At 46.0% G+C, this 23,836-nt stretch overlaps 2 protein-coding genes and 1 long non-coding RNA gene across 5 annotated transcripts in view; all 3 read right to left on the bottom strand.

Annotated features, from left to right (window-relative positions):
* AAAS (aladin WD repeat nucleoporin) overlaps positions 1 to 845 on the bottom strand; it is a 29,170-nt gene extending 28,325 nt beyond the window's left edge. Inside the window, exon 1 of the mRNA XM_082212565.1 lies at positions 715 to 845. The gene's annotated coding sequence lies outside the window, so the exon portion shown is untranslated. The remainder of the gene's footprint in view (positions 1 to 714) is intronic.
* Positions 846 to 4,772: 3,927 nt separating this feature from the next.
* LOC309526635 (rho guanine nucleotide exchange factor 11-like) lies at positions 4,773 to 13,309 on the bottom strand. 3 transcript variants are annotated; one of them, XM_082212948.1, is made up of 7 exons: positions 12,938 to 13,309; positions 9,005 to 9,100; positions 8,145 to 8,224; positions 7,866 to 7,991; positions 6,677 to 6,841; positions 5,953 to 6,023; positions 4,773 to 5,136 (listed from the first exon to the last, which is right to left on the bottom strand). In XM_082212948.1, exons 3-5 carry the CDS (start codon positions 8,205 to 8,207, stop codon positions 6,695 to 6,697), a joined length of 336 nt encoding a protein of 111 aa, XP_082069074.1. In that variant the 5' UTR covers positions 8,208 to 8,224; positions 9,005 to 9,100; positions 12,938 to 13,309; the 3' UTR covers positions 4,773 to 5,136; positions 5,953 to 6,023; positions 6,677 to 6,694. The 3 variants fall into 3 exon arrangements, with proteins under 3 accessions (XP_082069074.1, XP_082069073.1, XP_082069075.1); XM_082212947.1 differs by lacking the exon at positions 12,938 to 13,309 and having other exon boundaries at positions 5,953 to 6,026; positions 8,145 to 10,471; XM_082212949.1 differs by lacking the exons at positions 5,953 to 6,023; positions 6,677 to 6,841; positions 12,938 to 13,309 and having other exon boundaries at positions 8,145 to 10,471.
* Positions 13,310 to 18,925: 5,616 nt separating this feature from the next.
* Positions 18,926 to 21,974, bottom strand: LOC309526681. The gene is made up of 3 exons (XR_014216831.1): positions 21,239 to 21,974; positions 20,613 to 20,917; positions 18,926 to 20,277 (listed from the first exon to the last, which is right to left on the bottom strand). It is a non-coding gene; the product is annotated as an uncharacterized lncRNA (long non-coding RNA).
* Between the last annotated feature and the right edge of the window lie 1,862 nt (positions 21,975 to 23,836).

Raw genomic sequence — 23,836 nt, 5'->3', positions numbered from 1 at the left:
CCTGAAGCGTATGTAACCTGAAGTGTATGTAACCCGAGGTACCACTGTACAGTGGTACCTCGGGTTAAGAACTTAATTTGTTCCGGAGGTCCGTTCTTAACCTGAGACTGTTCTTAACCTGAAGCACCACTTTAGCTAATGGGGCCTCCTGCTGCCGCCGCACAATTTCTGTTCTCATCCTGAAGCAAAGTTCTTAACCCGAGGTACTATTTCTGGGTTAGCGGAGTCTGTAACCTGAAGCGTCTGTGACCCGAGGTGCCACTGTATTGGCTGCCTCCCATGCACGTCACAGTGCCATGTACAAAATGCAATAAAAGCAGCAGGAAGAAACAGCAAGCTGCTCCTGTTGGCCAGAGCGTGGTGCTGATAACGCCAAGGGGGCAGGTGCGACCCCTGTATGGGGCAGCTATATATTCCTGTAGTGTGGGGAGGGGGGCTGGACTAGACGACCCTCAGGGTCCCTTCCGACTCTATGACCCTGGGATGGCGAGGCCTTGCGCTGCAGAGGCAGGGCGGCCTGGTCAAGGAGCGGGCAGCCGCGACGCCTGCACTTCCACAGGTGAGGAGGAGCAGCAGCAGGCGGAAATTCAACAGGTGCGGGTTTGCCTGACCCCGGGGCTGGCTACTCGTCGCTTAAAAGCCCCATTCCTCGATTAATAGGGAGTTAATAGGCCTGCCCACCCACCGCCCGCCTCGGAAGCGGCCCTCACTCACCCTCAGGCCCGCCGCTTTCGACGCAAACGCCTCACAGCCGACTTTGGCTTTTCCCGGGCGCCGTTCGGGCAGCGGCGACGGGAGCCGCGAGGCGCCACAAGAGCCCGGCAAGCGAACGCCTCGCGCAGCCGCAGTCGGGGAGGGGAGAGCGGTGTGTTCCATGTGGCTGAGCTCGCGGCTCGCCACCTACTGGCTCTGGAGGGTAGCGCAGCACGCTTCTCCCCGAGTCCGGCGCGCGGTGCTTTCTTAAAGGGGCCGACGCCCCGTTGCAACACACAGCAAGAGGTATGCGGGTTGCAGGCTGATGCTATTGAATTCTCCTAACCAAGGCGATGTGGTGCTGTGCGCTGCAACATACTTCCTTTCGCAGTAAGACTTGCATGCATAGCCAGGATTCCCAACCCCGCTGTTTTTCTGTTTTCTTTTTCACGTATTTTTATTTTGTACTTTTCAAGTTTATACATTTCACTAATTTTATGCATTTCTCTAATTTTGCAATCCTTTTGACATTTCAAAACTTGACTTCCTCCCCTCTCCTTCTACAATTCCTTAAATTTATTTTTAATATCTTCTGCATATTCAAATTCTTAATTTGCTCATTTATTCATCTTTAAATATACACTCTTATAAAACGGCAGGTTATTACGATAACCCTGCCAATGTTTTTATCTGTTTATAATTTATCTGTAAATGTTCAATAAACCATTTCCATTCTTTTATTTAAAAATTGTTATCTTGATTTCTTATTTTTCTGGTAAGTTTCGCCATTTCTGCATACTCTAAGTTTTCGTATCCATTCTTCCTTTGCTGGGACTTCTGCTTCTTTCCATTTGGGGGCAAGTAACATTCCTGCTGCTGTAGTAGCATACATGAATATGTTTCTACAGTGGTACCTCAGGTTACATACGCTTCAGGTTACAGACTCCACTAACCCAGAAATAGTGCTTCAGGTTAAGAACTTTGCTTCAGGATGAGAACAGAAATCGTGCTCCGGCAGTGTGGCAGCAGCAAGAGGCCCTATTAGCTAAAGTGGTGCTTCAGGTTAAGAACAGTTTCAGGTTAAGAACAAACCTCCGGAATGAATTAAGTACTTAACCCGAGGTACCACTGTATGTTTTAGGTAGTTCTGTCCCTATAATTCCCCAAAGAAAAGCTTCTCGTGTTTTTTTTTTACAAAGGCTATTTTAAACATCCTTTTCATTTCATTCTATATCATTTTCTTTTCTCTGTCACTTCTGTTTTCTTCACTTCTCACTTCCCTCTGTGATCGCATAGTCCCATGCCGTGGGTCTCCATTTATGTGATTTTCACCTGTGGCCTCCTTGGAATATCTTGGGGGTGACCAGGGGCCCATTTGCTTGGGGAACACTGTTATAAAGCCACCCGTAAAATGGGATAAATGTCCCGGAGAGGTTGCAGTTTTTTGTGGCAATGAGATAATCTTTTCTAGAGTCCCTGCTCTTGGAGTATGGAAATTTAGAACTGATGAGGCTTTTCCCGCCAGGGATATAAATGGTGGGGAAATCTTCACCTTTCTGAAGTTAATGTGCAGGAATGCTCCTCAATACTCAAGGCCCTGCCAGGGAGGAACTAAGACAGAACTGAAATCAAGATACACTATGCCCACAGCATTCCACTGATCCACCAAGCTTGTAACTCCATCAGGAAAAGAAATGAGATTTGTCTGGCGTGACTTGCCTTTGAAAAACCCATGCTGTGTCTTAGGAATCGCAGCATCCTGTTTGTTATGTACTGAGTTGAATAGGATCCAAAATGCAGCAGTCTGTTTGGTCCTAGAACAATAGGATCCAAAATGCAGCAGTCTGATTGGTCCTAGAAAAATTGGATCCAAACTGCAGCAGTCTGATTGGTCCTAGAACAATGCAGCAGTATGATTGGTCTTCAGGAGCCACCCAATCCAGCTCCAGATGGAAGTGAATCCACAACCTGATTGGCCTGCAGGAGAATTCCGGAATTAGCCAATCACGTGCAGACCATCGTAAATAATGTATATAAAGCAGATACTTTGGGGGGAACTTTCATTCCTCCTCCCCTATGAGCTGAATAAAGCGCATGAAATCCACTCTCGACTCTGAGTATATTTCACTGTTCTAAGAGCTCACAGACCTGCTGGGATGCTTGGGATAAGGGGAGTTTGGAATAGTGGAATGGGGCGGCCCCATCTTTTGCAGAAAGGGTGGGCGCTGCCCCTATCTTGGGCTGTGGGGACTGGGCAGCAGGCTGCTCCATCTCTTGGTGTAAGGAGGGTTTGGGGCTGCCCTTTCTATTGGGATGACATGAGGACCGCTCCTTCTCTTGGGGGGGGGTGTTCCTGTTGGAAGCTGCCCCCTTCTCCCCTGGGTGGGGCTGTGGTGTTAACTGCCCCCTTCCCTCGTGGGGGGACCTGGGAAGGGGAGGGAGTTAGGAGGAGTTGCATGCCCTAAGGGTCTTCCTGGCAGCCTCTGGGCTGAAATGGAAAGAAAAAGAGAGTGACACTTCCTTCCTTCATTCATAAAATTATTTCTATACTGCTTTGTCTCATATACACACATTCATGGAAGCTGTTCACAGCAATCCAAGCCATAGAATAATTAAAGACAGGCATGCATTAACCCTTTCTGGAGGGCTGTGTCATCCTTTGGTCATGAATATAATGCATGCGGCTAAGTGCATGCCTACAAGTATACAGAAGCATGAATACAGTCCCATACCCCGAAAGAAAGCGCTGCGGAAAAATGCAAGTTGCCCTTTAAATTTAAAATCCCCTTAGGAACAGCTGGCCTCTCTAGGAAAAACTGTGCAAGTAGCAGGCTAGGCTCTGCAAAACCTTTGCAGAATAGCTTGTCAGCACCTCATCCATCAAACAGCAGGGCGCAAAGCAAAGACACCACCTTGTGGAAGTTATTATCATTAAATGTATTTATTAAAAGTGTACATTGCCCTTAATCCACAGAACTCAGGGTGCTGACAACATAAAAATGCAATATAAAAGCACTAAATACATGACAACATGAACAAAAAATAAACAACCCATCCCCCACCCACCAAATTATTATTATTATTAATTAAGGCCTATAAACTCACTTTTATGAATGAAAAACATTATTAATTAAGGCCTATAAACTCACTTTTATGAATGAAAAACTCTGTAAACATTAAAATAAAATGTTCCATTTCTTTAATCTTCAATCCAAATTTTAAGATTAAAATTTTCAATCTATTTGCCAATCTATTTGTCAATTCCTGCTCACGGGAGTCATCTGTTGGGGCCGGCTGCAGCCACGGACGGCTTTTATTTACAATATTTTGTTCAGGTTGGCGCCCATAGGTGCTAAGTCCAGGGGGGCCTGGGCACACATATTTTTTTTCATGGACCATTTATTGATGTTCCAGTGCATATACATAATATTTACATAGAATTTCATATTTCCTATACAGTGGTACCTAGGGATGTGAACGGGATCCGTTCCAGAGCCCCATTCGCATCCCGAAGCGAACGTAAACTGTGTCTGCTCATGTGCGGGTCACATTTTGGCGCTTCTGCGCATGACGTCATTTTGACGGTCTGTGCATGCGCACGTGGCAAAACCCGGAAGTAACACGCTCCGTTACTTCTGGGTCGCCACAGAGCGCAACCCAAAAATGCTTATCCTGAAGCATATTCATCCCGAGGTATGACTGTACAGTGGTACCTCGGGTTAAGTACTTAATTCATTCCGGAGGTTTGTTCTTAACCTGAAACTGTTCTTAACCTGAAGACCACTTTAGCTAATGGGGCCTCCTGCTGCTGCTGCGCCGCCAAAGCACGATTTCTGTTCTCATCCTGAAGCAAAGTTCTTAATCCGAGGTACTATTTCTGGGTTAGCGGAGTCTGTAACCTGAAGCGTATGTAACCTGAACATATGTAACCCGAGATACCACTGTGGTCATTATCATTATGGCATGGGACATCCCTATTTCCATCAGAGAAATGTTGGAGGATATGTCTTTGGGCATTTGTGGAAAGCTCTGCCAAGAGGACTATGTCACTGCAGGTCTTTTGAAAAGGTCCTGAAGGAACGTCTGCCGTACAAATGGAGTCATCTTCAAGGAGGATAAGATCAACTACTGAATAACACAATAACTTCAGAACACTTTCTTTGCGTTCTGAACTTGTGTTTAGCAAAATAGTTGCTTTCCTTGCTTAAACAGGCCTCTGGGGCTAGCCTCAGGGGGATCCAAACTCCCTTCTGCAACATAAAGTTTTGAGGAGGAAAATAGGCACTTGCCATCTGTGGCTATCGGAACAGGGTGGCGGTTTTTTTGGTGCTCGTATGAGAAGATGCTGTAGAAGACATTTCAACACAGCTGGGTTTTGCTAGATGTTCCTCTTTTGCAGCAATTCACAGGCCGTGTAACGCTCCACTGCTTCTCCTCCATCTCCTGCAAAAGGGGGACTCCAATGGAGAGGGGTTAGGTACCCCTGAGAATGTGGGCAGCCGCCACTTGCCCCCATGGGAAACCTCCTGGGGACTTCTTGCTGAAAGTGGGAGGGGCCAAGGCCCAAAGGTTAGGTAGCCATGGATGCAGCTTCCACTTCTGCCCTGTTGGCTACAGTCCAGCCAGGCCAAAAGTCACCCACCCCACCTCCTCTGTCCACGTGGCCTCTTATACCAGCTCAGGAAAGTGGTCCAGCCAGGCAAAGACCCTTAAGTGGAGCGTGGCGTCAATATGGGGGCTTTGAGGGGTCTCTCAAAGACCCCACCTCCGGCTCTCTCCTCCAGCTGCTTCTTGTCTCCAGGGGCAGACGTTGCCCTCTGAGGTTTGGACCAGCTCCTTCTCCCTTGCCTGTGACTCCAGGTGGGCACGGGGTGGTCGAGAACTGAGAAATAGTGGGGTGTGTGGCAAGGGCGGTTGAGGGGTATGGCAATGGAGCTCAAAGTGGAAACCTATTTTGTTTTCTTGGCCTGCGTGGACAAAGAGGGGCTGGCAAGGAGACCCTGCCCCTACATGCCCGCTGTCCCTCATCCTTTTGACTTTGGTCCTCCCCCTCCAACTCACACAAAGCTTCCGCTATTGCATCCTCTCAGGCTCTGGGTTTGTACAAAAGATTCAACTCATTGCCCTGCCTCCCACAGCAGAGGCCATGTGCAGATGTTGGAAAGTGTTCAGAGGAGGAAATAGGACTGGAATAGCAAGGGTCTGCCCCCACTTGCATTTCTTTGGCCTGCTAGCACAACCTCTCGCCCGTCTCCTCACCTCCAGCCTCTCAAGCTTCCTTGGGATCTTCCTTGGGATTCTCTGGGTCTTTTTTCCTAGCCGCTCCACCTCTGCTGAGAGACAAGGAACCCTCAGTATAAAAAAAGGTCAGCCTTTGAGATGCTTCCAGGCTCTTTGCACACAGGGAGCCTGCTACCCAGGAAGTTTCCTAGTCTTGCCTCCTACGGGGCCCAGGAGTTCCCTGGGTGGCCAAGCAACCCCAATGAGCGAGGAACTGATGCCCACCACCCAGCCCTGTTCTCCAGGCCCAAATACCCATTGCACACCTGCTTAAATTCTACCCCAGGCCAGGAAACCTCAGGGAGATGGCACCTGGTGGGGCTGCCTGCAGGGCAGAATGGTGGTTTGCCTGCTGGTTTTGGCACCCTCTCCAGATGGTGCAGCCACCTGCCAGGAAAAGCAGGAGGAGGGGAGACAGAGAGATTCTCTTAAAGCCCCAGAGGAGGGGCTTCGATTTGCCAGTTGGAAAGGCAGGCAACCAAAGCGTGACCCCACATTTATTTCAGCAGCGTCTTTCTTCAGGGGGTTCTAACACTATTCTAATCTATCTATCTATCTATCTATCTATCTATCTATAAGACACACATACCTCTACCCTGCTTTTTGACACTTATGGTATTTATAGCTTGTTTAAAACTGCTTGAATGGTTGTAATTCACCCTGGGAGAAGGGGAGGGGGGAGAATAAGAGGCAAACATCTTGCGCTTATATGATCCTTTTGTTAGGGCTGGACATCACCATCAGAGAGACCATCAGTGTGCTGGATGGCGTTATTCAGCAGCAGAGAGTAGCTGGTCAGGTGCTGCATCTCAGACTGAAGGAAATCCTTTAGCTGGCAGTGGTGGCATTCAGGGCAGCTCTCGATTTTCTGGGAGAGGCAGAGAAGGAAGCAGACAGACAACATGTTTCTGGACAGCAAAGAGTCAGCCACCTCCAGGATCACAAGCAGCAAAGCAAGTGGGGTGAGTCTTGCTGCTCAGCTCCTGCTTGCTATGGGGCTTCTCCTTTGGGGCAACTGGGCGGCTGCCCCTCATTCCAAGGAAACCAAACCTAGGGAAAGCCCTTGGATCCCTTTGGAATCTTCCGCCACCTGGAGATTACGGTAGCGTGCAACAATAGTTTAGCACCCAAGAGCCACAGAAAAGGGTCACCGACCGTTCAAAGTGAATTTGAGTCATTTTGTACCTTGGTAGGTTCAACAAGCCATAGCACGCAAACCACAACTAACACATATGTAGCATACTTTTTTGTAGAATGGGCTAACCATGAACTTATTATATTTTTAAAATAAGAAGGGTGTATTTGTGGTTATAAAATATTTAAAAAGTAAGCTTTATTAATTATTTAATAAAACACGTTTCAAAACCCTTTTCTGTGGCACTTAATGCCATTTTTAATGCCTTATTTTGAAAGAGACCAAAATTAGCTTTATTTTGATACCAAAATAAGCCCAATTGGTTGAAAAATAAGTGAAACAGGAGGTTATTTACTAAACTGACACAGAAATTGCATTAGCCTAAATCATGTGAAAATAGAATTTAAAAAATATTACTCCTGCGCCCAATTTTGGACCAAAAAAATCTTTAAAAAAATAATTTAAGGCTATCTCATAGGCATCTACACACAAATTTTTTTTTGTAGTAAATCTGAGTTGTGAGAGCACGGTCGAGTATTAAAATCAGGTGATCTGGCGTGGAATGACCCCTAACTGACATCATCTGGCTGGTTCTTCTGCACTCTGGCATTTGCCCAAGGAGTGAAGAGCAGGGAGAAGCGGACAGGCCTCCTGCCCACCCCCCAGAATGGGAAAAGAGCCCCCCAGGGAGAGTGCCAAGCCAGCAACTGAGAAGGCCCCTTCCATGAGCTCAGCCTCCTCTTCTCACGCAGCTTACCTGGATGAAGTGTTGCAAGTGAGCATCCTTCCGCTGCTTGGTCCGCAGGAACTGCAGGGCCCTGGCCTGCTGCAAGCTGAATTTGATGCCGGACTGCTGGTCCTCTTTGCTTGCACCCACGTCAAACTGGGGGTTAGGAAGGAAAGAAAGAAGGGGGCAGGGGAGAGGAAACAAGCCTGGTGAGCATCAGGAAATCAAGGCGCCCAACTCAACTGGAGACCCACAGGCAGCCCCTTCCCAGTTGCCACCAGCCTCTCCGCCCTGCTCTGGGATCCTTACCTGGGAAAGCAGGAGGTCCCAGATCTCCTCAATGAGGGGCTCTTTCTCCTGGAGATCCTTCATTTTCCCCAACAGAGAGCCTGGGAGGGGAGGGAAGATACATGGGAGGTGAGGTTGAGCAAGGCAGGGACAGAAGGGGGACAGAAATGGCCTGCTCTGTTTTGAGTGCCACTTGAGTGCTCAGTGGTGGAGAGACAATGTGTCTCATTTATTTATGTCATTTACATCCCGCTTAATGCTCTGAGATCATTACCTGGGAAAGCAGCTTAGGCACTGGTTCAAATTGAAGCTGTCCCAGAAACTCCCGCGGGTGCAGAATGCTGCAGCGAGGCTCCTCACGGGGTCTCTGCCATGGGAGCATATTCACCCAGTGCTTTACCAACTGCACTGGCTCCCGGTAGAGTACAGGGTCAGATTTAAGGTGCTGCTTTTGACCTTTAAAGCCCTTCATGGCCTAGGACCCTCGTACCTACGGGACCGCCTCTCCCGGTATGCCCCACGGAGAGCCTCAAGGTCCATAAATAGCAACACCCTAGTGGTCCCGGGCCCTAAGGAAGTTAGATTGGCTTCAACCAGAGCCAGGGCCTTTTCAGCATTGGCTCCGGCCTGGTGGAACGCTCTGCCTCATGAGACCAGGGCCCTGCAGGATCTGCTAATAATATCCTGCTCATTGACATTTTAATAAGTACACCTGAAATAGGAAAATATTGATAATCAAAATGTTTTCCCCCCAACCCACAATAAAACACAATAGAATGACAATGACTCAAATTCCACAGTATTGAGTTAGCAATACGAGCATATAAACACTGCGTTGCACAGACTCAGACCAATAGTCCACCTAATCTAATATAATCTACCTTGTTCCACAGTGGCGGCTTTCCAGGGGTTTTAGTCTGTTGGTTGCTTCAAGATTCATAGGCAGAAGCCCTGGCTACCTGACACCCATTTGGCATCTTTGATATGTGAGCAGAGAGAATACAGGGGATGGCAAAAGAGAAAATATTGAACACAATCCTATGCACATCAACAGAAACAAAGCGCTGAATTACACTGATACTGAGAGCCAAGTCCCACAGTTCAAAGAGTCCCAACAGAGCATAGACTGGCAGAGTGAATGCTATGTCATACACTGATTAGAAATGGGCTTGGACAATTCGCAAAGACCCCCATCACATTTTATGAGCCACAAATGGATACATAAAACTGCAGGAATGGGGAAGCTGTGGCCTTCAAGGTGCTGTCAGAATCCCAACTCCTATCAGACCCTGTTAGCATGGCTAATGTCAAGAGAGGGGATGGGGATGGTGGGAGTTAGAGGCCACAGCATCTGGAGAGGCATAAGATCCCCATCCCTGACGCAAAGAAAGGACAGTGACCCAGGAATACATTAAACTCTCCCAGTATGCCCCACAGAGGACCTTAAGGTCCATAAATAGCAACACCTTAGAGGTCCCGGGCCCTAAGGAAGTTAGATTGGCTTCAACCAGAGCCAGGGCCTTTTCAGCACTGGCTCCGGCCTGGTGGAATGATCTGTCTCATGAGACCAGGGCCCTGCAGGATCTGATTTCTTTCCGCAGGGCCTGTAAGACAGAGTTGTTCCGCCTGGCCTTTGGCTTGCAGTCAATTTGATTCCCTCCCCTCTTTCTTTTTTCCTTTCTCCTCCTGTGATGAGGCTGCATTATAATGTTTTGATGTTTTAATGTTGTATTTTAATCTTGTTTTTAAGTTGTAATCATTCAACTTGTTTTTATTATTGGTTGTTAGCTGCCCTGAGCCTGGCCTTGGCTGGGGAGGGCGGGGTATAAATAAAAAAAATTATTATTATTATTATTATTATTATTATTATTATTATTAAATTGGTTGGTGGAGGGGTAAGTGCCTACCCCTCCAAGGGAATTCCGTTAAAGGAATCCAGGGGCTTGCCATTCTTTTCGTCCTTGTCCCTGGCATCGGACTTGGGCCGTGCAAGCCACCAGGAGCATGAGGGTGAGAAGTGAGGGACTGAGGCTCATCCTCATTTTTTCCCCAAAACTGTTTCCCTCACTGGCTTCAGCTGGAATCCAGAAGTCAGTTCTGTCCCTGGGCAAGGACAGATAGTCGGAACCAATGCCTAAGCAACCACTCACATGTGTGTATTTAAATAAAGTTGTGGCCAAATTCATGCCAAAAAACCTTAAACAAAAATTGATGTGTGAAGTGTGAGTTATTTGGGGTGGCCTGGGGAACCTCGACACGCAAAGCAGCTTGGGTGGGAACGCAGCATTTCCCCTGTGTTGTTCACACAGTAAAATATTTCTGAGACCTGAGGTAAGAGCCACAGAAAGACACCCTTAGAGGCTAAGGCCCACAAGAAAGTTAATATGGAGGTCGGATGGCCAAAGTATTGTGAGATCTTAGAACAGGATGGAGAGAAACTGAAATTAAAGAGCCATGAAAAATTAAAACCCAAAGTACAAGATTGGCTCCACTACTATCAAATAATGGAGGTTTTTAAACAAGACAGGAAAATTGGCTTCCAGGTGGAAAAATCAAAACTTGAGACAGAATTGTTAGAACCCAATATTAAGAATTTGTCAAGAATGTATAACTTGCTGTTGAAATGGAATACACAAGACGAAACAGTTAAATCAGTTATGATTAAGTGGGCACAGGACATTGGTCATAATATTATGTCTGCTGACTGGGAAAGGTTGTGGAACACTGGTATTAAATTTACGGCATGTAGTGCTTTAAAGGAAAATGTGATGAAAATGGTCTATAGGTGGTACATGACCCCAGTTAAGCTAGCAAAAATTTACCATTTGCCTGATAACAAATGTTGGAAATGTAAGGAAACTGAGGGTACTTTTTATCATCTTTGGTGGACATGCCCGAAGATTAAGGTTTTCTGGGAGATGATATATAATGAAACGAAAAAGGTATTTAAATATACCTTCCTTAAGAAACCAGAGGCCTTTCTCTTGGGCATTGTCGGCCAACTGGTGCCAAAAAAGGATAGAACTTTTTTCATGTATGCAACAACAGCAGCAAGAATACTGATCGCAAAGTATTGGAAGACACAAGATTTACCCACCTTGGAAGAATGGCAGATGAAAGTGATTGACTATATGACATTGGCGGAAATGACGAGCAGAATTCGTGACCAGGGAAAGGAGACTGCGGAAGAAGACTGGAAGAAATTTAAGATTTATCTTAAGAACTATTATAAACTTGATGAAGTTTAGAATGTCGAGATTCTACAGAGAGAAAGGGTTGCAGTAATATAAGATTAGATTAAGAAAGGACTATGATGAATTAGGATGGGAAAAAACATTTATATGTTGCTATAAAACTTGGACATGAGGATGCAGAAAGGGGAGGTATGGGGAAGTCCGAGGAAAGAAGTTTATGAAAGGACATTTTGAAATTATATTTGTTTGTTTGTCTGTTTTTCTTTTATGTTTGTTTGTTATAAAAACTCTTGTAAAACCAATAAAAATTTTATAAAAAAAAAAGAGCCACAGAAAGACACCCCCCCAGTCACCACCAGCCTCTCCGCCCTGCTCTGTGCCTCCTCCTTCTCCATCCTTGCAGATTACCATATTTTTCACTCTATAAGACACTTTTCCCCTCCTAAAAAGTAAGGGGAAATGTGTGTGTGCATTATGGAGCGAATGCAGGCTGCGCAGCTTTTGCTGAAGCCAGGTCCCTCTTGCTCACCTGGCTTCAGGGATAGCCGTGCCAAGCCTCTTCAGGGCAATGGGAGGAACACTCCCTCTGCCCTGAAGAGGCTTGGCATAGCTATCCCAGAAGCCAGAACAGCAAGAGGGATCGCTGCTTTCGCTGTGCATCTATCCCTCTTGCTGTTCTGACTTTGCTTCGCTGGAGAGGCGCTGCACAGCACCTCTTCAGTGCTTAAGAGGCGCTGCTCAGAGAGGGAAAGCTGCGCAGCACCCCTTCAGCAAAGCGGGAGGAGAAACGGAGCCCCTTCCATTTCTCACCCCGCTTTGCTGGAGAGGCGATGCGCAGAGAGGGAGAAAATATATTTTTTCTTGTTCTCCTCTAAAACTAGGTGCGTCTTGTGGTCGGGTGCGTCTTATAGAGCGAAAAATACGGTGAGTGCCTGTCAGCCACACATTTTGGGGGGATTTTGCCTCTCCTCAAGGAAAAACTCACCGAACTAACTCTGTGCCAAGTCACTACAGTGGTACCTCGGGTTAAGTACTTAATTCGTTCCGGAGGTCCGTTCTTAACCTGAAACTGTTCTTAACCTGAAGCACCACTTTAGCTAATGGGGCCTCCTGCTGCCGCCACACCGCAGGAGCACGATTTCTGTTCTCATCCTGAAGCAAAGTTCTTAACCTGAAGCACTATTTCTGGGTTGGTGGAGTCTGTAACCTGAAGCGTATGTAACCCGAAGCGTATGTAACCCGAGGTACCACTGTACAACTTTTTAAATAGACAAAAGGCACCACAAGTTACGTCTCATTTTCCAAAGAGTGCAGAGCGGATCCCCAGGGCTGCTCTCCTACAGACGACTAACAAAGTCCTTTCCTCCACTTTTCACATTGGACAGCGAGTGACTAATTCTGGCTACTCATCAGGGCCAGGATAAAGTCCTGACCAGCCACCCAGGGCCATGATGCCAAATTACCCTGATGTTTTCTATATCAAGCCTCCCCCAAATGGTGGTGCCTTCCAGATGTTGCTATGGGACTCCAGCTCCCCTCCTCTCCCTCCCCCTGCCCCCCTGGCCTGCTATCTGGGGCTGGTGGGAGTTGGGAAACTGATTCAAGATGCCGGAAATGTACCTGAGGCAGAGAGTCATTCTGCTCCAGTTTTGATGGTAAACTAATGTTAGCAGGCATCCCCGGTTCCCAGTCACAGTCCCCGGATTTACAAACCAGTCCCCATACAAAATCCATTGTCCTCGGATTCATTGAAAAAAATCTGGTAACCTTACGGTAAACCGAAAAGGGAAACTCGGATAATTCACCAGAAAAACTCCCTGGGGAAATTGCTGGCTCACGTAATAACCAGCGTGAGATTTAGAAAGGTCACATGACCAAAGAGCATCTTTAAAAACTGGCCATGTGGCTGGGGCATGAATCTTCAGGATGCCTCCCCTATTGCCCATGACTTTGCCAGCGCCACATTGTGCCATGGGGGTGGAAGACAGAAGATGTCCAATGGTCTCCTAGGAAACGGAATTCCGCAGCAGGATTCCGCCGGCGGTTGTGATGTCAGAGCCTGGCATGGGCTCCGGGCTCCAGGAACACTCCCTCCGCCAAGCCCACGTCACCCACTGGGTGACTTCTGGCAACTGCCAAGCCCCTGGCACACTCCTGCCTTCACCCCCAAGCAGAAAGCTCAGGCAGCCTTGCACTTTAGCAAATGGAAGGTGCCTGAAGGCCTCCCTCCCCTGGTCTCCCTCCCCATCCCCTTTCATGAATATCACCCGCTCCGAGATCCCACAGCTAATTCTCCCCTGGCCTCCTCGCTGGCCCAAGTAGGACAAATTTAGCCAACTAGCCCTGGACATTATCTAATGCTTATTAGATGGATTTCCACTAAATTGATTTCTGAACTTTCAATTTTATTGTTATTCATGTTTTTATACTGTATTTTAAGCTGCTTTTACGATTGTTTTAAATTTGTTGTTAGCCGCCCTGAGCCCAGTTTTTGAACTGGGAAGGGTGGGGTATAAATAAAAAAATTTTTATTATTATTATTGTTATTATTATTATTATTGCAGGGCCAATAGGAACATTACAATAAGTCTGACACATTGTTAGCCTGCCTGTTTGAGGGCTGGCACCAGGAGGCACCAGGGCCAGCCCAGCCCAAGGCATTTTGGCACCTGAGGTGAATCCACCAAGGAAGGGTGAATGAAGATCTACATCAGGAACACAGAGGGAATAAAGATGTACATCAGGATAAGCTGCACTGGTGGATCCTGCCGCCTGAGGCAGTCACCTCACCTTGCCTCATGGGTGGGCTGGCTCTGGGTCATTGGGGAGGGCTCAATTCAATCCCATGGGTGCACTTGCACATGCTGGGAAGTATGGATCATGCCATATTCTTCATTAGGAAAACTGGGATTTGTTTTATTTATTTATTAAATAATTTTTATTGAATGATTTTATATTACCAAAAACATTACAACCATACTACCACAAAGTACAATTGAGAAATAAAAATTACATACATCAATATTTTGTTTGTTATTTGTTATTTACCGTCTTGTTTCCTCCCAAACATCCCATACAAAACACACAAACACACACACAAAATAATAATAATGATGATGATGACGATGATGATAAATTTCCCCCCTTTTATCTTACAAAATCTTTTCTTCAATTTTGACTTCCAGGAAAATTGGGATTTGTTTTAAAGCAATACCATTTCCTGGAATTATATTTGGTCTACAAAATGCATTCCAGTAATGCAATAAAAGGAAACTGTTGTTTCTTGTGAAGAGTCGTCGTCTTTTCATCTCCCTTATCAAGGATGACTCCGTGACGTAGCTACAGTTTCCTCACAATTTAAGACAGCCACTCTGGTGTGCTGGGGTTTCCAACAGTGAACATTTCAAAGCATTGAGCTTCAACGCCAGTTATATTTTGGAAGGTTCTAGAACTTGGAGACCACAGGGCCAGCAATTCACCCCAAAAGAGCACATATGAAGGTTGAGCACTTCAGGTTGAGCGCTTTCAGGTTGCGCTCCGCGGCAACCCGGAAGTAACAGAGTGCATTACTTCCAGGTTTCGCCGTTCGCGCAGACGCTCAAAATGACGTCACGCACATGTGCGGAAGCAGCAAAATGCGACCTGCCCACGCGCCCACGCACCGTCACGTCTTACATTCCATTCAGGATGCAAATGGGGCTCCGGAACGGATCCCGTTCGCATCCCGAGGTACCACTGTATAAAGACAAGGGAGATTTCTTACCATTCTTTTTTACTCAGTATTTACAGAGGCTATAGCACCCAGCCTCTTGGATAATATAATTTATTAATTTTATTTAATTTATTTAATTTATATACCGCCCTATACATGAGGGTCTCAGGACAGTTCACAGAATAAAATCAAAATACAGAATAAAATCAAATACAGAATAAAATCAAAATACAGAATAAAATCAAATACAAAATACAGAATAAAATCAAATACAAAATACAGAATAAAATCAAAATACAGAATAAAATACATATACAAAATACATAATAAAAATAAAAACAACAACCCAATATCCCCCAACCCAATGGCGTTGTCCTGAGCAAATCTCCATCCCCGTCTCTCCCACTTCCTCATTCATCACTTCTACAGGTACTCTGTCTTTGAGCTCTTTGCTCTCCTACTTTCAAGGCTTGCCGGGTTCTGGGAGGGGTGGGATTGGGTCTGGAATGCTTTCTAAAGACACCATCTGTCGCGCCTCTGCTGCTGCTTCCTCCTCCTTCTCCATTTAATTTCCCAATTCCCCCCTCCCCATCTGCCTCTCAGTTGTGCCCTCCCACAAACCCCAGTTATAAATCTAAATTGCCTTCCTCTTTCTCCTCCCTGGAAGGGTCAGGCTGGGGAGGCAGTCTCCACCATTCATTCTCTGCCCAGTCCCTGACATCTAGTCACTCTTTCCAATAGCGAACTCATGATGATTGCCAACAGGACTTGTGGGGAAAACAGGGCTACTGAGTAAACAAGTACGTTTCCGAGCACAATTCAAAGTGTTGGTGCTGGCCTTTAAAGCCCTAAACGGCCTCGGCCCAGTATATCTGAAGGAGCGTCTCCACCCCCATCATTCTGCCCGGACACTGAGGTCCCGCGCTGAGGGCCTTCTGGCGGTTCCCTCACTGCGAGAAGCCAAGTTACAGGGAACCAGGCAGAGGGCCTTCTCGGTAGTGGCACCCGCCCTTGGAATGCCTTCCCACCAGATGTCAAAGAGAACAACTACCAGACTTTTAGAAGACATCTGAAGGGAGCCCTGTTTAGGGAAGCTTTTAATGTTTGATGTATTACAGTATTTTAATTTTTTTTTTTAAGCCGCCCAGAGTGGCTGGGGAAAACCAGCCAGAGGGGCAGGGTATAAATAATAAATTATTATTATTATTATTATAAGGGAGAGCTATCAGCATGTTTGTGGAACCCAAAAGTTTGCAGAAGTGCAAAAAAAAAAAAAGCTTTAAAAATAAAACACCTAAGGGGCCGTCTTTCCTGGCCCCAAATAGCCCACACAGGACTGAATACACACAGCTGCGCCGCCACAGACTGCACAAAAGTCTTCCCCAACGTGGTACCCTCCAGATCTTTTTGACAACTCCCATCAGACCCAGCCGAAACATGTCGAGGGCACCAAGTTGGAGAGAGCTGCTGTAGAGTGACAGGAAAGAAAAAAACAACAACTGTGGGATGGGGAAAGCACTCAGACGGGAAAACCCCAACATTTTGTTGCAGATTTGTTTCTTCTACTTTCCAGCACTTTGCTCTGGTGGGTAAGGATTTACATACCCAAAGAGAGATGTCAGCAGCTTTGGTTGCCCATATTTGTTGTGCCCACACACAACAAATAGGGTGTGTACAGGCATGTAAACATGCGTGCCTATTTAAGTGTGTACAGGGATGTAAACATGTGCCTCTGTGCGTCCAGGTTTGTACAGGTTAGGTAATGCGAGTCGAAAGCAACAGCGTTCTTGCGCAGTCATATGTGAATATTGTGGCACCGTCCACATGATCTTCGCTTCATCGTGCAAGCCCACATTTGTGCACCTCCTTGTGCATGTGTGTGTGTGATCCCTGTTCCATTTATGCCCCTCCTGGATCCCAGCTGTTGGTTAGGAAAGCTTCCAGTCCCTTCTCGGGGGCTATATTTTCGTCTCACTTTTATTATATTTATCTTTGTTTTTCCTAGCGGCCGCAGAAGTTATTTTAAATTTTTTCAGGATATTAAATAAACGCTGTGGCTGGGGGGGGGGCGGGGGCCCAGAAAACCTAAAATTCCTGCCCCATCAGAAAGAGAGAGAGCGAGAGAGAGAGAGCGTGCACAGGAAGGGCTCGATAGGAGCCGTGTCTATTTAGATGGAGCCTTAGCCTTGAAGAGATCAGAGGCACCACAAGCCTGGCTCGAGTTTTCTGGTGTCTGGACACAAACATAGGCAAAAGGCAGGCGGGAAGAGTGTGGAGTCAAAGGGAACACACAGTATGTGCCTGGCTGAGAGATGATGATGAATCAGAGGCGTGACGCTTTCCCCTAGTCAGATAACACCATTAGGAAGCTAGTACCGAAAACTGCTAATTATTTAGCATCCAGCGTGTGCCAGGTGGTATACTGTATATTGTATATGCAATATACAGAAATGATGCGCTCCCATTCCAGAGGGTTATATAGTCTGTGTTGGAAGAACTGGGAAGGAGGTCAAGGGGTAGTCAGTGGGGAGGAGTGGGGCAGGAAGTGGCGCAGACTCCCTTCCCCAGGGAGGCAAAGTTTTCAGAAGCTTGGAGGATTAGTGGCTGGTCAGAAGCAACACCAGGCTGGGGTCAAATGAGATGCACGGCTGCTGCCTAAAATAGCAGCTGCTTGACTCGCTCCACCACCACCCAAACTGCAACATCTAGTAAATCTTACCTGTCTCCTGGTGTCCCAGGGTTCCACATTTTTCCACCCAAAAGCAGGAGCAGCCAGATATGTGGGGAGGAATGCTAGGTCGTCACAGGCAAAGGCAAACTTCTTGTTATTGTTATGGGAGTGGAAGCAGGAGACAGACTGCCATACAGATAGGTGTGCAAGGTAACAAAAGGACGTCTCTAAAAGTTATGAGTCCATCTTGCCCAAGGCCATCCCCTACGGTGGTCTGGAAAGGGCTTCCAAGCCTCCCTCCCTCCCTTTTTCAACCTAGATCCATCTGCCTCCGTCTGTTTCAGACCATCTGGAGATATTTGACAACTAGGGTTTCCAGTTTTTGCTTTCCAAATTGTTATAGGGATTCTAAGGTCCCAAATAGAAAATAAACACTCATAAATGTACAAGGCAAACATATACATAAGTATGTGGACTGCGCGTCTGAAATAGTGCAGGAGAGGAGTCCTGAAGCCATTTTGACTCTCAAATTGACCTCAAATATTTCTCTGCAAGGAGGAAGGAAATGGGAAAGCCTCCCATCTTTTGCTTACCTGTCTTAAGGCTTATTTTGTATAAATAGGGTGAGCCTGTGACCCGGATTCGGGAATTAAAGTATTTACCATCACAAAAGAATGGCCAGGCTGCCCAGGTAAAGCAATCAGTGACCATTATCACGTATCCTGGCAGACAGGTTTCCTGCTGTAGACAGCCTCCTGTGCTGTATTTCTGCTGTAGACCCGCCTCCTTCTGTGATATATGTATGATGTTTTGGGGGGTGGTCTTGGACTACAGGGTGGGCAATTTCAAGAGCCTATATAAGGGCTTGCGCACCATTGTTCTGGGTTCCTCCTCCCTCCTGCGTGTAGTGAGTGGGGACCCTATTGCAACAGTTTAATAAAGATCAGGCTTACTAGCTGCTTTGCTTCTCAATATTCTCTGGTCTCCTACCAATAGGGAACCCACTTAAGGACTCTATATGGGCTCTTGGATACCCCATAAGGGGAAAGGAGCAGTGTTTTCTTATAACAAAATGGATTCTGGTATCTCATGTTGAGTGTTTTCCCCATGGATGGGGAACCAACAGTGTTTGTTTTAAAAATTAGCAACCAACAACTTAATTTGACAGAGTTTTTCTAAGCATGCATACCCAAATCGTTCTGTTTCTAAAATGTGTATCATTTGAAAAACAGAACAGTGGTACCTCGGATTAAGTACTTAATTCGTTCCGGAGGTCCGTTCTTAACCTGAAACTGTTCTTAACCTGAAGCACCACTTTAGCTAACGGGGCCTCCTGCTGCTGCCGCACCGGCGGAGCACCATTTCTGTTCTCATTCTGAGGAAAAGTTCTTAACCCGAGGTAATATTTCTGGGTTAGTGGAATCTGTAACCTGAAGTGTATGTAACCTGAAGCGTATGTAACCCGAGGTACCACTGTATTCCACAACAGCTTTCAATAACAGAAACATCCCAAGGCTGTGAACACGCCACCAGGTTAAAACATAGATGGTGTTTTTTTCAATCTTTGATTGAATCTGGTTTGGGGGGTAAAGGGAAGCATCAAAACACAGCATTCTATGAGAAATTGTGGAATGGATACATATGATTGATATGGAATGTGGCTAATGTCATTTGTGCACTGCTTCCCGAGAGAGCAGTAGGCGCAAACAGGATGCAGAGTAAACAGAAGGATGTACACACCTCAAGTTGCCTGCAAGCATATAAAAATTGGACTCATAGCTATTTAGAGAAACTGTAATCCGGAAGAAGGAGAAGCTATAATCTGGAAGGAGAAATCTTTTCTTTCTTTTTAAGACAGACCACCTTGCAACACTAAGTTTTCAAAGGCTGCACCGCAAAAATCAGAAAAGTGCAAAATCAAAAGGATTGCTACATTCCAATCCACACATTAGTTTGGGAGGTGCAAAGCTGGTCAGCGCACTTTGAAATACGGACCGATCAACTTCCTCAAGTATGCCTCATTTTAATATGTTTCAACTGCCAATAACTTTCTTGCCACATTCGGAGAAGTATAAATAAAACCAGTGTATAACTAAGTTCCCATCTGCACCTTGGTCTGCGAGGTGTGGACCAGATCCATACATACTGGAATTCACAAAGATTTACCGGTAATTTCACAAGCATCCTTAGCTAGCACTCATGGTTAAAAGTGATCCCCTTTCAAAAGGTATTGGAACATTGGTGGCAAGATGATACCCTCTTTCTCTTACCAACTTTCACTCCTCTTTCCTCCTGAGAATTCTTTTTGCTAGGTGAATTTATTCTTAAATCTGTTCCAATCATTGCCGGATTTACGTATAAGCTAATCAAGCTATAGGTTAGGGCCCCACTCTCTTGGGCCCCCCCCAAAAAAAACTAAAGGAAAAAAATGGATGTACATTTCCAAAATATAAGATAAAAACCAAATTAAGAAACCTACATACAACAACAGTGTTTTGTTTGAATAGGCTCCTATGATGTAAATAATGGGCCCCGCCTGCTGGCCTGCTCCCTAAAATATCACTGGTTCGCTCATTTCTATATACAGTGGTGCCTCGCAAGACGAAAAGAATCCGTTCTGTGATTCTCTTCGTCTAGCGGTTTTTTCCGTCTTGCGAAGCAAGCCCATTGACGGATTAGCGGATTAGCGCTATTAGCGGCTTTTAGCGTCTTATCTGCTGATCGGATCAGCTGATAAGCGGCTTAGCGGCTTAGAAAAAGGGGGGAGGGGAAAAAACAGCAGGAAGTCGCAAGGCATTGTCGTCTTGCGAAGCAAGCCCATAGGAAATTCGTTTTGCGAAGCACCTCCAAAACGGAAAACTCTTTCGTCTAGCGAGTTTTCCGTCTTGCGAGGCATTCGTCTTGCGGGGCACCACTGTATAGGGTACCTACATTCTGCATGGACTGGTTGCATGGCAACACGTGCAAATGGCTTTAGATACCTATTAGGTCCATAAATTACCATATAGCATATATTCAAAACAAAAAACAGTGACAATTTGTTGTTGCCAAAGGACAGCTGGACATATAAAGGGCCCCATTACCTTCAGTAGCTTAGGGCCTCATCCGGCCCTGGTTCCGATGTAATTGCATATTAACTGAACATATCATTCCTTATCGCCAACGGGATTTTGGATAATGAACCTCCTTTTGTTTCATGGAGTAAAATGTGTGAAATCTGGAAAAAAAGAAAAGCCACATTCTTTTCACTGTCATTCCAGTGACACACCAGAATGAAATTATTCCGACAGGCAATGGCAGAGATTGAACACTCACGCATTTCTCAAAGATAGATAGCACTGCTGCTTTCTCCCTCCCAACCCCCTTTTTTTCTGCCAAGCTACCACAAAAAGCCAAGGAATGAACTGCAAAGCATTCGAGAAAGGGAACCACTTCATAGGCAGCTGCCTTGGACCTTGGGCAAAGACCTCCCCTCTCCCCCGGCTGCCACCCACAACAGCCACTCAGGCGAGTGTGGTTAGTGGAAGAGTCTACACACCATCAAAACACACCGAATGGTCCGATTAAAGGACGACCTCCCAGAAAGTCAATCACGAATCATCATCCACATAAATTGGGCAGGGAGCCACGAGTTTCTCCCTCCTTCACTCCCAACCCCTCTGCGCAGGCCTGTTCTTTGGAAGAGCCAAGGTTCCTCATGCCTAGGAAAAAAACAAAACGAAGGGAAGGGTGAAGGAGAGATTTAGAGAAAAGCTCTGAAGACTTTGCCTGAGTTTTGGTTCCCCTCAGCTCACCAGCTTCACAAATTACCAAGAGTAAAAATAAAGAAGAAGAAGGGTTTTTGTGGATGTTCTTTATTAACTTTGAGGGAAGATTTCTAAAAGAATGAACTGCCCTGGAAAATGTAAAGAGCCGCAAGCAGGCGAGGACGGGCCAAATTAAGCATTGTGAGTTTGATCCAGATTGAGGCTACAATCCTAAACCTTGGAGTAAAGGTAAAGGTACCCCTGACCATTAGGTCCAGTCGTGGACCACTCTGGGGTTGCAGCGCTCATCTCGCTTTACTGGCCGAGGGAGCCAGCGTCCGCAGACAGTTTTTCCAGGTCATGTGGCCAGCATGACTAAGCCGCTTCTGGCGAAACCAGAGCAGCGCACGGAAACGCTGTTTACCTTCCCGCCAGAGTGGTACCTATTTATCTACTTGCACTTTGACGTGCTTTTGAACTGCTAAGTTGGCAGGAGCAGGGACTGAGCAACGGGAGCTCACCCCATTGCGGGGATTTGAACCTTCTGATCAGCAAACCCTAGGTTCTGTGGTTTAGACCACAGCGCTATCTGCGTCCCACCTAAACCTTGGAGTAAGCCTCACCAACTCCAACAGGACTTACTTCTGGGTAGACATGATTGCAGGAAGACTGCAGGAAGCTTCCGTGAGTCTGCAGAAATAATTCTGGGGGGACGGGGCAAGATCTATGACTTGCAATTTACGGGTTGTTGACCTATGACTGAACCCCACATACCATCACATGATGCTGAAGAGAAGCATCGAACAACAGTGGTGATTTACTGCATTGTGTGGTTTTGTACATTTCAGAACTAAATTCTGCCAAAGTGATTTACTTGCCCCTGTAACAATAACAGAGTACAACACTAGAAAGACATAAAGCTTTCATTTGTCCACTGAACAACAATACTGTAGGACTCTAGTCTAAACTAAATTAAACCCCTCTAAGGCTGAATTCCAGATATTTTACACCAAACCTGCCTTTGTTGCGGTGAGTGCCAGAAACAGGGTCTGAAACCAGTCAGATTCTTCTAAGCCTTGCCTATCTGCAACAAAAAGGAAAATATAACACAAAACGGACCACTCTTTAAACGGAAACGGGAGTCTTTGAGGGCGTTGGTCAAAATGGTCAATAACTTACAGTATATACATTTCTCCTTGGAATAATTGTTCTTCAACTTTTCCCTCCAAACACAAGCAAGACAATTGATCCTCACTTCTTCACCCTATAGTGGCTTTTTAAACTAATAATAATACTTTTATCTTTTCTACCCCGCCCATTTGGCTGGGTTTCCCCAGCCACTCTTGCTACCCTAAGAGTTTTAACTGACGGGTACCATAGAAACATTCTAAAAAGTTACGTAAATAAATTTTACAAAATATAATTTATTAAGCCTATATGTTTTGCCCACTGCAGCTGTGGATGGAGAGGTGATTTCGCACATGGCCATCCCAGTGCCGTGCTCTCAGAAATAAAAAATAGGGCCTACAGCCATGAAAACCTCCACTCATAGCTTCACTAAAACAGACCTTAAGGTGAGGTCTCTCGCCTGTAGTAGTTAAGGACAAAACTGGGTGTCTTCTGGAAATCTGTGAGTGGATCTCTTGTCTCTTTTAAAATTTATTTTAAAAGTAGTAACAGAGCATTAAGAATTATGATGGGTAGGCTTTCCTGATCTGAATCCTTTCCCCACCCATCCCAGCTGCTCTTTGCCCCATTACAGTAAACATGTTGTTGTTGTTTTTTAGTTGTTTAGTTGTGTCCGACTCTTCGTGACCCCCTGGACCAGAGCACGCCAGGCACTTCTGTCTTCCACTGCCTCCCGCAGTTCGGTCAAACTCATGCTGGTAGCTTCGAGAACACTATCCAACCATCTCGTCCTCTGTCGTCCCCTTCTCCTTGTGCCCTCCATCTTTCCCAACATCAGGGTCTTTTCCAGGGAGTCTTCTCTTCTCTTGAGGTGGCCAAAGTATTGGAGCCTCAGCTTCAGGATCTGTCCTTCCAGTGAGCACTCAGAGCTGATTTCCTTCAAAATGGAGAGGTTTGATCTTCTTGCAGTCCATGGAACTCTCAAGAGTTTCCTCCAGCACCATAATTCAAAAGCATCAATTCTTTGGTGATCAGCCTTCTTTATGGTCCAGCTCTCACTTCCATACATCGCTACTGGGAAAACCATAGCTTTTACTATATGGACCTTTGTTGGCAAGGTGATGTCTCTACTTTACTTTTACAGTAAACATACAGGTATATTATTGCTATATCTGTATTGTTGCTCCACTCTCACTGCACTTAAACAGGGACAGAGTAAATCAGGGATGGAAAGACACTGAGGAGCTTGGTTGTTGTTTTTT

The sequence above is a fragment of the Podarcis vaucheri genome (genome assembly GCF_965113315.1).
Source record: "Podarcis vaucheri genome assembly, chromosome: 2".
In the NCBI taxonomy this organism is placed as follows: domain Eukaryota; kingdom Metazoa; phylum Chordata; class Lepidosauria; order Squamata; family Lacertidae; genus Podarcis; species Podarcis vaucheri.
This window is presented reverse-complemented; position numbering and strand designations above follow the sequence as displayed.